Source organism: Nematolebias whitei, chromosome 2 (assembly GCF_014905685.2).
Source record: "Nematolebias whitei isolate Nwh7 chromosome 2, NemWhi1, whole genome shotgun sequence".
NCBI classification, from domain to species: Eukaryota; Metazoa; Chordata; class Actinopteri; order Cyprinodontiformes; family Rivulidae; genus Nematolebias; species Nematolebias whitei.
In genome coordinates this window covers 29,351,425-29,368,657 of record NC_056499.1, presented here as the reverse complement: position 1 = coordinate 29,368,657, position 17,233 = coordinate 29,351,425, and the positions used below count along the sequence as shown (strand labels likewise).

At 39.1% G+C, this 17,233-nt stretch overlaps 2 protein-coding genes across 2 annotated transcripts in view; one reads left to right on the top strand and one right to left on the bottom strand.

The window, feature by feature from the left end:
• mctp2b (multiple C2 domains, transmembrane 2b) overlaps positions 1–8,884 on the top strand; it is a gene marked incomplete in the record, with an annotated part of 67,352 nt that extends 58,468 nt beyond the window's left edge. Inside the window, 6 exon segments of the mRNA XM_037697617.1 lie at positions 1,504–1,617; positions 3,152–3,193; positions 5,579–5,688; positions 5,868–5,977; positions 6,382–6,479; positions 8,811–8,884. Of these exon segments, the coding sequence (XP_037553545.1) occupies positions 1,504–1,617; positions 3,152–3,193; positions 5,579–5,688; positions 5,868–5,977; positions 6,382–6,479; positions 8,811–8,858 (522 nt within the window).
• Positions 8,885–15,503: 6,619 nt separating this feature from the next.
• The window catches only part of LOC119423801 (high choriolytic enzyme 1), a 3,006-nt gene continuing 1,276 nt past the window's right edge, over positions 15,504–17,233 (bottom strand). The window contains exon 2 of the mRNA XM_037691215.1: positions 15,504–16,876. Within this exon, the coding sequence (XP_037547143.1) occupies positions 15,611–16,876 (1,266 nt within the window). The 3' untranslated portion in view covers positions 15,504–15,610. The remainder of the gene's footprint in view (positions 16,877–17,233) is intronic.

Genomic DNA, 17,233 nt, shown 5'->3' with positions numbered 1-17,233 from the left:
GGCTGGTGCCTCAGAGGAGAGTGATGCCTTTTCCAGATGTTCACCTCTGTTTTTACTAGCTTATTAAACAAAAAATCTGTAAACCTCTCCCGAAACATTTTGGCTTACTTCCACTTTGGCTCAAGCAGTTTCCCTCTGAAAATATTATCTTGTAGTTTGCCTCAGATGGGGATTTGAAATATCACGGATCATATTCTGTTTTACCATATTCAAGTGGAATCTGCATTTTGTGACATTTCCATTCAACCTTTATTTATACAGGTTAGTCTCATTGAGTCACGAGGACTCATTTACAAGAGAGACCTGTTTTAGACAAAGAACACAGATGAGGTACAGACAACAACAAGCATTCGTATATGAGGGCAGCAGACCAAGAAGTGATTTAAAGAAAATGTACCAGTGTTAGAGTGTGTGAAGTTAATGACCAGTTAACCAGTGAATACAGGGTGCAGTGATGGTACGGTAGTTACAGCCAGTTATGAATCTTAGTGTACCATGATAGACAGAGTACAACATCTGCAGGGTGCTTGTAGGAGCGTTCATGTAAATAATGGCACCATAGTCAATGGAGGGAATGAAAGTTGCAGTTCCAAGGCGTTTCCTAGCATTCAGAGTTAGACAGGATCAATTTCTGAAAAAGAAACCCAATTTTAATTTCAATGTCTTTACTAAGTTTTTGACATGAGGCTTAAAAGAGAGTTGTACATCAACTAAGATTCCCAAGTATTTGTAAGAATCAACAAACTCGATAGGAACACCATTATAGATCAGACAGAAGGAAGGACTGCTGGTACCGACTTCCTGTTTGAAAACAACATTCCTTTGGTTTTATTAGCATTGTCACCAGTTTGAGACGGAACAAATCTGTCTGGATGATGTCGAATGCAGACTGTAAAAGCTGTAAAACCTTAGCAACTGTTCTAGCTCCACAGTAAACAACTGTGTCGTCATCAGAAATGTAAGGATGCATCAAGAATGATCTGACCTACATTACTTATGTAGATTGTAAAGAGGGTGGGACCTAAGACTGAGCCTTGTGGTACACCATTGTTAATAGTTGGATAACTGGAAGAAGTACTATTATGTTGAACACATTGCCTCTGATCTGAGGGATAATTAGAACACCAACCGATAGTGTGATCTGAGAAACCAATGTCTGAGAGCTTATGGCATAAGATGTCGTGGTCCACAGTGTCACCAGCTTTAGACTGGTCTAAATAAGGTATTTTGGGTGGTAAATGGACACGCAGCCTCTTCGTGGCAATCAAAGTGTTGAACGTTAACACACACAAGATGAGAAAAAGCTCTTGGACATGTGCGGCTCGTGTCGATCCATATGCAGGAGTGGAGGCACGTTTAGTAATGTCAGGGTTGTTCTTATCAGCCTGACCAACGCAGATAACATCAGCTATTAGCTGGCAGGGCTTTGAGAAGGGACCTGCAGAACCCCCTCCCCACCCGCCCTCCTTGAGATTAATACTAACGTGTGACCTCTGCCTGCAGGTTTTTGTCGTGACTGTGTGGCACTGGGAGTTTTACATGCTGCCGTCCTTCCTGGTTCTACTCATCACGTGGAACTACTTCCAGATCCGATCTGGACGGGTCAGTCAGGTCGTGGTGAGTCCAGAGCAGCTTCTCCATTATCCGCCTGCCACCTCCTGAACGCTTCTCTGCTCTTAATTATTGTAAAAACATGTATATATATATACAGTATATATATATATATATATATATATTTTTTTTTTTTTTTTTTTTTTTTTTTAAGCCACCTCAGACACGTTTTGTGCTCATAATTAGAAGCTGGTGTGTTACCATAGCAACCAGCTGCCCACGGTTTTATAATATATAATAATAATAAAATAACACGCAGCACAAAGGCATAGAAAACTCCCTGAATAAGATGATATAACAGATCATTGTAGTCTAAGCTAATTTGCCATCCATTTTCTTTATTAGTGCAGCTTTTTTCAAATTCTGAGTTCTTTTCTTGCCTCGCCGTCGCTGTAATTGGTCTGATGCTCAGCTCCTGTTTTGATTAGTCAAAGTAGGGAAAAAAGTGTTTAGCGCTTGGTCCAGAAAAGGCCGTATGCACTTTTTTTTTTTTTAAATCACCTCTGACCGCTCTGAGTTTGTCATGAGATCATTTTATGTTTCTGACGTGTAAAATCAGCCCTCACATGTAGTTTAACATATTAAACCATTCAGACAGTACGGACCATTCTGTTCAAAAATCTGTCAAAACCTCTCAAAACAACCGTCGTTCTGTTTTGACGAGCTTTAGTCGCAATAAAATAATTATACAAATTATATCCTGTCAGAACATGGGGATTAAATTGCTTTAAATAACATTGAAATATATGTTCCAGTGATGAATAAAAATCAAATTTGGATGAAATAATTACTTTGTTAAACATTTAATCTCGTATAAACGTTATTGCCAGATAACTTTTTTTCTCCAATTTTGCAGCAATCTTGAACCGTGAACTTTATGATCATCAAACAGAACACTGCAATATAATAATCCATTTATTTTTTGTTTACCCTCTTTGGGGGTTTTTGGGGAGCTGATGTCTATAGCAGTCACTGTACAAGAAGCGGAGGACACCCTGGACAAGTCTCAAGTCCAACACGGGGACACGGAGACAAACCAGCCTTTTCATAAACTCACAACATTATTTATTTTTCAGATTAAAAGCTTCCCAGGGCCCTAAATGTTGTAGCTGTGTAAACGTTTCACCAGCTCATGATGAAGATTTATGCTTTTTTGTTCATTCTTTCCTTTTAAATGTTACGCTTTAACAGGAAATGATTTCATGTGCTGCTTTCGTCACTTTATATTTCTTTAATTGTAAGCTAAAAGCTGTTGCTTCTTGGTTCGTTTGATTAATTTAAAGATATTTTTCAAGGTTTCCCAAATCATAAATCTCTTGTAAAGAAATCATGAATAGCTGCTTAAACGTAAACAAACATTTGAGACTTTCTCTGTTTTAAACACGTTTTTTAAATTATTTTTATGAGTTATTAAACGATGAGTTTGAGCTCTTTCCTCTGACATGTGAAGCTGAGAGAAAGTCCTGGCGGTCAGCTGTCCTGCAGGGCTGACCTCACTCCCGTTTCACCTCCATATTGCCTTTTTGTTTTCTTTTTTCAGCACAGCATGGATTTGGAAGATGAGGATGAGGATGATGATAAGGTACGTACCTCGGAGGGCGTTTTGTTTTTAGTCGCCCCCCCCCAGCTGACTTCTGAAGAACAGACGAGGTTTATCTTCAGTTTTCTCTGTTGACAGAGGTATCTCTCTGTGATCTATTGCTGTGTGTTGCTAAGCTCTTTACTCAGCACTAAATCTTCTGATGCGGTTTGATTCCTTACCAACCAACCAGTTTAGGGTTTTTTCTCAACTTGTGCTCACCAAAAGACATTTAGGCCTAATGAAGACCTCTCCAACCTGTTTCCACTTGTCACAACATATTCATATGTAAATAGAGGGGTGTGGAAAAGGTCCTGCTGCATTTGGGAAAGTCCCCGAGCTTAACAAACTACATAATACCATCAATACAGAACTAATGACAGCACTTAGACATGCTTCTCCAGAGCGCTGTTTGAAGGTTTGTGCTGAAATGCTTTTAAGCGGTGGAATATGTCTTCAGAGTGACAGTGTCGACGTTCTGAAAGGCTGCGCAGGTCCAGTTCACAGCCGTTCTCATGGCAGCTTCAGTGGGAACGTGACCCCAAAATGATTGAAGGCTTTCAGTGTGAAACTTTGCTTTACATGTGTTTTTTTCTTCTTGAGTTTCTGCATCTGGAACATCTTTTCCAGAACACCTCTGCTGGTCCCCGTTAGTCTCTGTGTGTTTGATGTGGACATGTTTCTGTCTCCTGAGAGCCTGGTCTCCTCTGTTTACATTAAACCCATTATTCCCTGTGAGGGGGGGGGGGGGGGGCTCTTCACAATATTCTTTTCATAATGCAGCGTCCAGCCCCGCTCTGAGGAGCTCTCGCCTCTAAACCTGTGACCACAGATCAAACCTGGGTTCTTGGGAACATTTAATGACATTAATGTGGCTTTTAGGAAGGAGACGCATACATGTATAAACTTCCTTTAAATTACTGTTAATAAAATAATCATAACTAGAGAAATTACATTTCTTGTGAAAATGCAGTGTGGATGCTTATTACTGAAGAACTTGCTGGAAAAACAGCTGAAATTAGCCAAAAACATGCTGAAATGTAGATGAATGGAAGAACAAGTCTAAGTTAGCAAAAGAAATAAGAAATAAGACATATTTGCTGAATTAGGTTTAAATGAGCAGAAATTAGCACAAAATTTAGGAAATTGGCTCAAAAAGCTGAAAATAACCAAAAAAAAAGTATCTGAAAAGGCAGAAAGAAGCTTAAATTGCCAGAAGAAAGTGGAAAGAGATTAAATAAGCTCCAAAAAATGTGACATTAGCTAAAAAGGCTAAATTTATCACAAAACAGCTAAATAATAGCTGAAATAGCAGAAAAGCAGAAATAAGCTGAAAGGAGAATAACAAGCTGAATTTAGCTGAAATAAGTTAATTAGGCTGAAAGTAGCAGAAATTACCACGAAAAACTTGAATTTATCTAAAAGCAGCTGAAAATAGCTAAAAATGCTAAACACTAGCTGAAAGGGTAGAAATGTTTAAATTAGCAGAAGAAAACATGCTTGTCCAATTAGGCTGAAAGAAGCAGAAATGAGCACAAGAAAGCAGAAATTATATGAATAAAGCTGAAATTAGGTGAAAAAACAGCTGAAAAGCAGCTAAAAAGCATAATGAAGCTTAAATTAACAGAGGGAAGTGGAGAGAGAACACTTTTGGTGACTTAGTCTGAAAAAAGTTGAAATGAGTGTACAAAATGTGGAATTAGCTGAAAAAGCTAAAAATAGCTAAATAGTAGCTGAAGAGGCTCAATGGGATTAACCTGTCTAAATAAAGGTTGAATGAAAAATGGTTAAAAAAATGCTGAAACGCATAAATAAGCTAAAAAGAACATAACAAGCTGAAATTAGCAGAAAGAAGTTAAAAAGCAAAAAATTGTTGTAGTTAGTGGAAAAAATCTGAAAGGAGCACAAAACAGCTGAAAAAAACCAGCTGAAATAGCTGAAGAAAAGTTAAAATTTGCAGAAGGAAGCTGAAAGAAGCTGAACCAGAACAAAATGTGAAAGAAACGGTAAAAGGTTGTAAACAGAGCTAAAGATTTTTGAAGGATGTAAAATGAACTCAGTTCATTTTCTTTGAGAAAAAAATGGCAGAAAAGGCTAAATATTTCAAAAAGCTAAAGCTGCACCAATACCAACAGTCATGCAGCACCGTTCTCCTGAACGAGCTGAATGTTTTGATTTATGAATTGTTTAAATAGCACAAAAATTATGGAACGAGAAAGATGCTGAAAAATGTACAGAAGTAAAATGGATCATAAGAGTGAATGCTTCACAAGTGTTCACACTATAATTAGTTTTTAAAAATGATTAAAAGTAGCAGTCGCAGCATCGTTTAGCAGTCCAGTCATGATTATAGTGTTTGTTGTTTTTGTTTTGTTTTTTCTGCCTCAGGAGATGGAGAGGAAAGGACTCATCGACAAAATTCACATGGTCCAGGACATAATCATCACCGTTCAAAACCTGCTGGACGACATCGCCTGCTTTGGTGAGAGGATCAAAAAGTAAGAAACTCACTGTGTTGTGGTCCTTTTAATATTTTTGGATTATTTTTTTTTTTAAAAACAGTCACTGTATGAATTTATTTTTTATTTTTTCACATTCATCTCTTGGAAGTGATGTATACTGTTTGATCAGCCGGCTGTAGTTGAACAGCACACGATTGTCTTGTTTTATTTGTCAGCACATTTAACTGGTCGGTGCCGTTCCTGTCTGCTCTGGCTCTGCTGATCTTCGTCGTCGCTGCAGTTCTCACGTACTTCATCCCTGTCCGCTACGTAATCCTCATATGGGGTGAGTTTCAATTCAGATCTGCTGTTTGTGTCTTTTTTAATGTTTCATTTAGACAAGCAGCTTAAGAACCACAATAATAAAAGTACTAATGTCTTTTTTTGTTAATTTTTGTTAATTCAAACCAATTCACAAGAGTACCTTCTTTCAGCTGGTTTCCTGCTCCTCTCTTTCTTTTAAAATGTCCTCATGTTAAAAGTCTAAAATATTTTGCTGTCATTTGATTGTTGAAATGTTGCAAATCTGCCAGCGCAAAGCTAGAAGTCAAACCAGTAGGTCTGCATGTGTGTAGTGGTGCTGAGAACGGTGTTTCCTGGACGGCGTGAGTCTCCTGAAGCCACGTGTTTGTGTGGAAACAAAAGAGCAAACAAGTCTTAATGATACGTTGGTGTGAATTTCTGTTTTAGGTATCAATAAATTCACCAAGAAGTTGCGGAACCCGTACAGCATCGACAACAATGAAGTGCTTGATTTCCTCTCCAGGGTGCCGTCAGATGTGCAGAAGGTAAGCTCTGCAGGATCAGCCGGTCAGGAAGCCCAAAATCCCAGAGCCTGCCGGCTCTGCCTCCCACCACAACAACTCCCAGGCTTTCTTCACTCTCCTCTGTATAATTAGCTCTGTCTCTATAATTATGCAGCACCCCCCCATGTAATCTTAGCTGTGTTTTGGTCATGATACATCCCCGGTGGAGGTCTGCCACTGCTGGTGTCTCCGTCACAAACACACACTTCATCTACAAGAGCGATGAGTTCTCCAAAGTCCTGCGTTCACGGCTCAAAACACTCAGCTCTTTATTTACTGTCTGGTGTTTGCCTCGAACTTCATCCTGTCTGCTTTCTGTCACATTGCTCTCTTTTATCCATCGTCACTCGTCCTCCTCACCCTGATGTCCCTCTGAGTTATTAGACCCCATTTGTCTCCGTCCTCGAAGCCCGCGGGTCACACGGTTCAGTGAAACAGACACTCTGAAGCAGAGAGATGCTCCAGTCTCTGCGTGTGTGACAGTGATGGACATGTCGCGCGTTAGGCATGTTCTCCTCGTTTAGAGCCCTAACAGGAAGAAATGAACGCGTGTAGTTTTGTGCATTCAACACAAAAATATCATCTGAATATAAACTCCTGGGGTCTTAGAATTAAAAAGAGTTCAAATTAGAATTATAAAGAATTTTCCTGCTTCTGTAAAATTTCCCCTCAGGTTCAGACTGAACTTGCACGGATGCTTTCACCTCCTGCGTTCATAAGATCCAAAAGCTTTGAATCTGTTCTCTAATGCACTGGTCCTCAAACTGGGGTCCCCGGACTCCTGGGGGTCCCCAAAATTTTGTTTTATTTTTATATTTTTACAAGCATGTAGATGTTTAACAATCTGTAAAATGCATAAAAATGCAGGAAATCACATTTACTTTATTCAAATGTTTCTGGGTCCCGGACCCCCCACACACATACACACACCCCCACCCAGCTGTGGCTGAGTGGTTAGAGCAGTCGTCCTCCAATGCGAGAGTTGGGGGTTTGAATCCACCAGCAGTCACATGCTGAAGTGTCCCTGGGCAAGACACTGAACCCCTCGTTGCCTCTGATGTGTGTCCCATCGGCACATGAATGTGATAAAGCTCTGATTAGTGTCATTAGAATGATTTGTTCAGTTAGCTTTGTAGAGATCTAGTAGAGTGCTGTATGAATGGGTAAATGAGGACACAGATTCTAGTGTAAAGCACTTTGAGTATCTTGAAATAAGAAAGAAAGGCTCTATATAAGTACAGTCCATTTACCATTTACCATTTACCCACCTGCTCTTTGTGTTCCAGCATCGATCAGTTGACAAATGAAGCCCTGTTACTTGGTCTGACTACTGCTGTTCTGATTCTGTTCACTTTTATGTCATAACTTGAAGAAGTGGAGATACAGTGGCCCCTCGTTTATCGTGGGGGTTTCCATTCTCTGCTCCCCCCATGATAAGTGAAAAACTGCAAGTAGGAATAGTAGTACAAGTAGTAGTAGTAAGTAGTAGTTTATTTTAATTATATATACATATATATATATATATATATATATATATACATATATATATATATATATATATATATATATATATATATATATATATATATATATATATAGTTCTTTATATAAAGGTGTTTTAAACCCTTCACTCTTGCAATATTCTAATCGATGTTTCTAAACTCTAATTGCTCTAAAAGAGCACAGCATGTCATGATCTCTGCGCTCTCTGCCAGCGCTCTCGGCCACGCCCACTCCGCTGCAGAGCGGAGATGGACATTCTGCAGGAGGAAGCTTCTCCGTGCACCTGTGGGCTGCACAAACGTGCAGCAGGTGCTACATTATTTAAAATAATTTATTTTAAATAAAAATTGCAGGCCGTTCGTGCGGCTCATCCATCAATCAGCCAGTTGTGTGTCATGTCCACTCTTATTTTGAAAAACCACAAAAGAGCGAGTCTGAAAGCTGAATCGTGAAGTATCGAGGGACCACTGTACATTTATGTTCATTGTGTGAACAGGTAAAGTTTTAAAGTGGTTTTTGATGCTGTTAATTTTCTCAAAACTCTAATTTTTGGAAGTTAAAATTATTATTTTTTTATTAAATGTGTCTTGAATGAAAAATACCCCATGTTTTAAAGTATAAAAAATGTATTAACACAGATCTTAAGTATTTATGTTACACAAATATTTCCATTGCATTAAAGAGACACACTGAATAAAATTATTTAATAAACATGATGTTATGAGGGGGTCCCTGAATCCAGAAAGTTTGAGAACACCGGCTCTAATGTTTTTGTACTTAACTAATAATTATTTTGTTGTTTTCCTGCAGGTTCAGTACAGCGAGCTAAAAAGCAGCAAGAAGAAAAGGGTCTCATAGAAACCAGGAAGACGCTTCACGCGCTGGACCTCTGTGGTGTGAGGGAGTTCTCTGTGGAAGGAGGTGAAACTGTCCGAGCTCTGCAGAAACTGTTTTCTGTCGGTTTCAGGCCGTCCAGTCGGCTCAAACCTGTGTTCGCTGTCAGTGGTGCACGCTACGGATCAGCCAGCACTCCTCAACCAACTGAGGAGCCTGCAGAGATTATTTTATGAACCACTTGTACAATGTTGGAGCAGCTTTTACTGCTTTTTGCAAACAAACATTTTGTAATAATAATTTATGTACAGTTTAGATAATCACTCAGAAGCTGCTGTTTTATTTTCTTGGCACATAATGTTAATGGTTTATACTTCATTTAAAAAAAAAAAACAATGTCTGGGATGAATGTACGTTTTTATATGTTATTTAACAAGTCGTCATAAGATATTTGAAAGGAAAGGGTCTTTAGATTTAGATACTGTAATTTTCTAATATTTTATATTTCAATGAATGTGGAAAGTTAGATAAGTGCACCGCATTTCTGAACTTCTTACATTTAAAACTAAATGTCTTTTATGTGCACACAGTAATCTCAGATTTATATTTGATCATGCCAATATAAATGTTCCACTTGGGTTCCTGTGTTTAGTTTTTATCTTGCAGACAGGCGGCCCTGCACCCTTTTTTTCTGGCTTACTGTCTGTTTGTGAGCCGGTTGCTGTAAACACTTTATTTATTAACAATTCTGCACCAAGACTTTGTCGTTCTTTTCTGACAGCAATAAATCCACGCACTCCTGTTCCTTTGTCTTTGCTGCCTCTCTGTGAAGCGAGTGTGTGCAGCCTCCATCGTCTCCCTGCTCTGGTGCTGCAGAATTGTGGGCGTCTTACAGCACAGTTTCAGACCCACCACCCCCCTCTCATTAGGCTTTCATGAAGCAAAGCAAGGCTGTGCAAGACCTCACCGGCACCCGGGCTCCCCGCTGCGTTCATGGCCCTTGGGCATCGCCACAAGCAGGAGGACCTCGGCGACCTCCTCTCAGCTCCTGTGACGATCCGCCTGCAGCCTGCATCGTATCAAACGCAGCAGACACTGACAAAGCTCCGGTTCTGAGCTGCTCCGAGCTCCAGAGGAAGACCTCAAAACTAGCCACAAGGAACAGCAGGCGCATCAATTTAGACGCTGGAGAATTGAAATGATCCAGAAGTTGCTGTTCCTTGTAATAACCTGGGGTTTGGGGGCTCTTTTAACTCCGAGCACATAGAATTTTAATCAACAGAATTAAGTAAAAACTGGTGGAAAAAAAACGGGGAATTGCTTCAGTTTTATTTCGTGTTTGTTCATTTAATAGACGTGTACCATCTTGTATATTTCTGAACAATCGAGGCAAAATAATGATTTGTCCAACTGTCTGGAGGACACGGAGTGTGAAGAATGTGTCGGAGAATGACCTGAGTGTCTCTCCATCTAGCTATAATGTTGACTTAGGTTTTCAATATTAATAACCTGCTGTCACGGACACTAGAAGGACATCTCAATCTGCCACTTATAGGCTCCTCATGAATATGTATAGGCAGCGAGACGCTTCGGAATTACCAAGTGAAATTATGGTTCACACGTGAGGACTAATGTGATGTGGCACACGCATTACGATGAGCCACAAATAGACAGCAGCTGATTGGTCTCAGAAGACTTGTTAGGAGCCGTTGTTAAGATGGGACAGAAGACGATTCAGCTGGGCCTGTGTGCAGAAGGACGCTGCAAACAAAGCTGCGATCATCCGTTCCCACATCTTTATTATATCGTTAATAACTGCATGTGTTTGTGTTCGGCTTCGGTGTGGCGCCATTTTAAGGCTGTACTCCCAAAGTTTAAAAACAATCAGACTTGACTAGTTGAGAAGAGTTGTGCACATATGGATTTAAAAATAATCATAACTAGAGAAATTGCATTTCCTGCCAAAATGTAGTGTGAATGCTTATTGCTGAAGAACTTGCTGAAATAAGTTAAAAACATGCTGAAGAACAAGTCTAAGTTAGCAGAAGAAAGCAGAAAGAACACATTTGCTGAATTAGGTTTAAATGAGCAGAAATGAGCCCAAAAATTAGGAAATTGCCTAAGAAGCTGAAATGGCAGAAAGAAGCTTAAACTACCAAAAGGAAGTGGAAGGAGCTGAAATGAGCTAAAGAAATGTGGAATTAGCTGAAAATGCTACAGTTGGTATAAAAACATTAAATAGTAGCTGAAATGTGTAATGTACACAATTTGCAAATGACGAATAAAGAAACTGACTCAAATAGCAGAAAAACCTGAAACTAAAAGAAAACAACTGAAAGGAGCTTAATAAACTGAAATTAGTAGAAAGAAGTTATTTAGGCTGAAACTAATAGAAATTGCTTGGAAAAACTAATTAATCTGAAAACAGCTGAAATTGGCTAAAAAAAAATGCTAAAACTTTGAAAAATGTAGAACAAGCTGAAAATACCAGAAAGAAGTTAGAAGAAGCAGAAAAAAAAAATCTAAAAGGAGCTCAAAACAGCTGAACAAAGTTTAAATTTGCACAAGGAAGCAAAGAAGCTGAAGCAGAACAAAATGTGAAAGGAGCAGTAAAAGGTAAACAGATCTAAAGATCTGAAGGATGTAAAATGAGATCAATTCATTTTCTATGAGGAAAGAAATGACAGAAAAGGCTAAATATTTCAAAAAGCTAAAGTTGCACCAATACCAACAGTCACAGCAGGATTGTCCTGAACGAGCTGAATATTTTGATATCTATCTAATTTGTTGAAATGGCACAAAAATTGTGGAATAAGAAAGATGCTGAAAAAAGTACAGAAGAAAAATGGACCACAGTGTGAACGCTGTATAAACGTTCACACTATTAAAGGCCTAACACATTGTGTGGATTCATACCTGCTGCTAATTGCCAAATTCAAAACAAAGACCATTTTATGCCGACAAAAGAAGGAGCTGTTGGGCGTTCTAAATAACCTTAGTCCTCAGAGAATAGTTGGAAAGACTTTCAGCTACTACCACACCAAATTTTAGCTCACTTTCTGAAAAAAAGTACTCACTCATGGTCCGAAAATGGTTGTGGCGACCATCTTGAATTGAGATGACGCCACAAGTTGCTCAATTGTCGATTCATATCTGATGGATACTTTCTGGACGTTTCAATTAAATGTGCACAGTGGCTCATGAGATATTTTTGCTAACAGACAGGGTTGATACAATCTGTTAATGCCAAAGTCTTGGGCTAATATCTTGCTTATCATGTAACACTGTGAGTATGTGTTGGGAATTACCCTCATCTACTACCACACAAAACTTTTAACTTTTTCTAAATCCAGCTGAGTTAAAGCCATATTTGTTTTCTAAGTTTCATTAGCAGTGGCGGCCATGCTGAACTGAGTCGACTCCAGAAGTTCATCCATTAATTACCTCAGAGTTTGTCCAGTGCTTTGGGAGATGTTTTGCTAACAGAGACTGGTGATATAGTAATAATAATACTAATAATATTAATAATAATAATAATATTATTATTGTACGTGTTAGCCCTCACATCTAAATACAGTTCAACTCGTGTTCAGTCGGGGTGGGGGGCTGACTTACAGAGTGGGGGGATCACAGCTGTTCACTCTGGAATCTCATTACAAGAGATATATAATTGTCATAATAAGAATCATTATCATAATCATTACTTCTGTGAACCAGTGACTGTCAAACAGCTAATGTGCTTTAATAAAGTCAGATGCATCCGAATGAACTGTTTTGGTGTTATGACATATATTACAGTAATTTTAATTTTATTTTTTATTTTAATTTTAATCAAAAAGAGCCATTTTATGCCTTTGTTCACTAAATTAAAAGTGTTCAGAGCCACAATAACATGCTACAACTGTGGTTATCAACTGGTGGCCCATGGGCTACTTTAGGTTTGGTGTAAGGGGCTTTTGTGGCCTTTTATAAAAAATAAAATAACTAATAATTTATATTTTTACAATTTAAGACAAATGAAAAGACCAGATTATTTTAAAGAGAGGTTTTTTTAAATTAATAAAAAATTATGAAGTATGCAAACCTAGGTAATTTTTTAATTGTGGAAAAATGAATTGGGTATAGAAATAAAGCATAAAGTTAAAGTTTTACTCCTTGTGCTTGTTCCAATATTCACATATTTGCAAAAGAAATGACAGGAAAACTGCTAAAACTAGTCGTTTTTGTTGTTGTTTGTATAACAGCCAGTTCAGTTTTGGTCAAACCTTGAAAGAGCCGCTGCAGAGGGACCAAAGAACCGCATGTGGCTCCAGAGCCGCAGGTTGCAGACCCCTGGTACAGGTGAATTGCTTAAGGTTGAAACAAAAAAAAAATGCCATAGTAATTTTTGATTCAGGTAACTTTTTAATAACTACACTACTACAACCGATTGACTTTTGGAATCAACCGTATTTAAGATGGCCGCCACAGCTAATCTCTTGTAGCAAATGCAGAAATGGCCATATGTCTGAATATTTACAAAATGTACTTAAAACTTGCTGTAGCAGCTGAGAGTCATCCCCAGCACATATTCTGAGTGACAACACATTGTGAGATAACTATTTTTAACATTTGACTAAAGAGTATACCGTAGTTCCTCACTTATTGCGGGGGTTATGTTCCAGACATCCCTGTGGTAGGTGAAAATCTGCAAAGTAGGGATGGTATATTTATTTTACTATATATTTTGGGCTTTATAAACCCTTCCCACACCCTTGCAATGTTCTTAACAATGTTTTAAACTCTTAAACCTATGTAATTTTAACAACATACGTCTACAGTACTGCAATATTTTTAATGGGTACTCACCAGAAAAGATACTACTAAACTTGAAAGATGAGTTCAGCTTCAGAATTATTTGCGTTTCTCTTGCCAGTTCTGTGAGTTTAATAGACCGTTACTTCTGACATTGCGTTTCAAAACTATTACTACATCAGTTTCTCCGCTAGTGTTTGCTCCCTCCATTGCTACTCTTGGAATTTCAGCAGAAAGCAGTGTCCGGAAGCACTGTTGGCTTCACAAAAGAGCACAGCAAACAGACCAGACAGACTGATGTTACGGTTACTGAGCCAATCAGCACCCGGGATACAGAGCATAATGCATAATGTTGGTCGCCTTCCATCAATCAACCAATCGTGTGTTGTGTACATTCTTATGTTGAAAACGTGAAAAAGTGAGTCTGCGAATGTCGAACCGCGAAGTATCGAGGGACTATTCTGTTATTTTTCAAGATAAAATGATCTAGCCAGCACGGTGGCGCAACTGTTAGAGTTGCTGCCTCTCAGCAAGCAGGTCCCTGGTTCAAACCCTGGTCCAGGGGCCTTTCTGGGTGGAGTTTGTATGTTCTCTCCGTGCATGCGTGGGTTTTCTCCGTGTACTCTGGTTTCCTCCCACAGACCAAAAACATGCATGTTAGGCTGATTGGTAACTCTAAATTGTCCCTAGGTGTGAGTGAGAGAGTGAATGGTTGTTTGTCTCGTTTGTCTCTATGTGTCCCTGTGATGGACTTGCGACCCGTCCAGGGTGTACCCCGCCCCTCACACAGTGATTGCTGGACATGGGCACCAGCGACCCCCGTGACCCAAAATGGAATAAGCGGGTAAAGATAATGGATGGATGGATGGACGATCTAGCCTGCGTTCCTTAAAAAAAACAAAAAACTAGGTCTTTATTTAAAAAAATAAAATAAATAAAACATTTTGACTTCTCAAATGTATTTTATCCAGTCAATGTTCATGAGTTCCTTCAATGAGCTACATTCCCTTTTTTTCTCCACTTTAACATCAGCAAGTTCACAGAAAGTCTGGCTCCAAGTAAATGACATCAGCAGAGTGTACTATGGGCTGCTGTCCAGAGCCTGTGGGACAACTGTGTCCTCCACCATTAGTCTTTCATCCAGCAGAGCCCGAGGCAAAGAGCCGCCAACAGCTCTGATTGACAGAGGAGATGCTAATGGACTTCAGTAAACTAACACACTCTTGTGTCTTGTTTTGAATCAGACACCATGAATTTTACTTATCTCCTTAAAATTCAGGAAGATCCAGATGTCTTAATGGATTATCTATGTTTAGTGAAGATTTGGACTTGTAACTTATTTGGACTTATAAAATATATAAACACAGAGTGTATATATAAGAAGTGGGCATGTGAAAATTTATGTTTATTAATACAGTCTTTTATGGTGAAATTAGTAGAATGGTCATTTCTGACCGGGAACACAAGATTGTTTAACACGAAATGAACACGACATGAGGGTTAACCTTTAAATTAGAACAGCATGTTTCCATATGACGTGTTTTTAAGCCGGTGTGGATAAAGAGCATAAAGTCAAGCTAACTAGCATGAGCTACTATTTATGCTAATTAGCATTGTTTCTCAGAGTTGCATGTTCAATGACTGTAAGGTCTTTTTAATAAAATTGCACATAAATTTGAGTAGTTGGCTTAGTAAAAGGTTGTTCTGTTGTGTAGACCTACATTTCCTAAATAGCCTATAAGCTAAATTTTATAAAGTGTTCACTTCAACAAGTTTACCGTTTTGTCAGTAAACCTAGTTTGAGTACCATACCATTGTCTTGTTGTAGGTGCGGTGTTTGCTGAACACAAATACAGAAGAATAAGGAGACAAATATAATTTTGCAGCATCTTTATTGAATATAGTTTAAGCTTGTGAGGTGATATATTCTGCCACCTCAACATTTAGAACAGCATTTTGTATTCCGCATCAATCAGCATCAGTTAGCAGTTGTAGAGTATGTTGATTCTTCTGATGTCCCAGTAAGACAATCCATTCCTCTGACCAATCTGGGCGTTGGGGTTGGGGATGGGGGTAATGCTGTCCCTTCCGTAGGCAATGGAGAAGGCATCTCTTCCATAGTGCATGATGGAGCTGTAGTCATAAGGTGTGTTCAGGTTGTTGGTGTCATGTTTGAAGAAGTTGTAGGCACTTGCCGGTATGATGTTCTGCCAGTTGATCCTGACGTAGCTGTCCCGGTCGCTTCTGGTCTGCTCATGCTGGAAGCCCAGAGCATGATTTAGCTCATGCTGGGCGATTCCACCATAGATGCAGCCCCCCTTGTTGAGCGAAAGTTCCTGCATTCCTCCTGTTCTGCCCAGTGCAGAGTAACATCCGCCTTTGCTATGAATCATGATGAAGTCTTTTTCATTGGTACGAGGGACAAAGCGAATACAGGTGTGGGCAGCGAATGCCATCAAGGCACCCAGGATCGTCTGCTTTTCATAGCCGGCAAACTCATTGCCTATGATGTAGGGGACCATCACCAAGCCGTTGGAGGATTTTCTCCACAGGCAGCTGTTGTAGAAGCACTTCATGGCATTTCTGGTTTTGGGAATCATCATGTCTCCTTCCAGCAGCAATTCGTCTGATCCATTATTAGTGGTAAGAATCCTGGTGGAAATGTCCACATGGTTTTCATTTTTTTTGTTGTCATCATAAACTTCATGGTCTCCATCTTTATGTTCATTCTTCTCCACGTCTTGTTGGTCTCCATGATGGTATCCAACATAAACCAAATCTTTATGCTCATGAAGGTGTTTCTCGTCAGCCAAATTTTTCTTATCATGAAGTTGTCTATCGTCCGCCAAATATTTATGGTCATAAAGGTGTTTATTATCCTCCAAACCTTTATGCTCATGAAGGTGTCCCTCATGAGCCAAACCTTTATTCTCATGAAGGTGTTTATTATCAGCAAGGTCTTTATTCTCATGAAGGTTTCTCTCATCAGCTAAATCTTTATGTTCATGAAGGTGTTTATTATCAGCCAAATCTTTATGCTCATGAAGGTGTCTCACATCAGCCAAATTTTTCTTCTCATGAAGGTGTTTATCATCATCCCAATCATGATCGTGTCTGTGATGGTGATGATGATAGTGTCCATAATCTGCCAAATCTTTTTTCCCATAACGTTTCTCATTATCTGTCAAATCTTTATGCTCATGAATGTGTCTCTCATCAGCCAAATCTTTCTTCTCATGAAGGTGTTTGTCATCATCCCAATCATGATCGTGTCTTTGATGGTGTCTATGATGGTGACGATGATAGTCTCCGTAATCGGCCAAATCTTTTTCCCCATCATGGACTCCATTTTCTGCCAAATCTTTATGCTCATGAAGTTTTCTCTCATCAGCCAAACCTTTATTCTCATGAAGGTGTTTATAGTCATCCCAATTATGATGGTGTCTATGATGGTGTCTACGATGGTGACGATGATAGTCTCCATAATCGGCCAAATCTTTTTCCCCATCACGGTCTCCATTATGTGCCAAATCTTTATGCTCATAAAGGTGTCTCTCGTCAGCCAAGTCTTTATGCTCATGAAGGTGTCTCTCATCAGCCAAGTC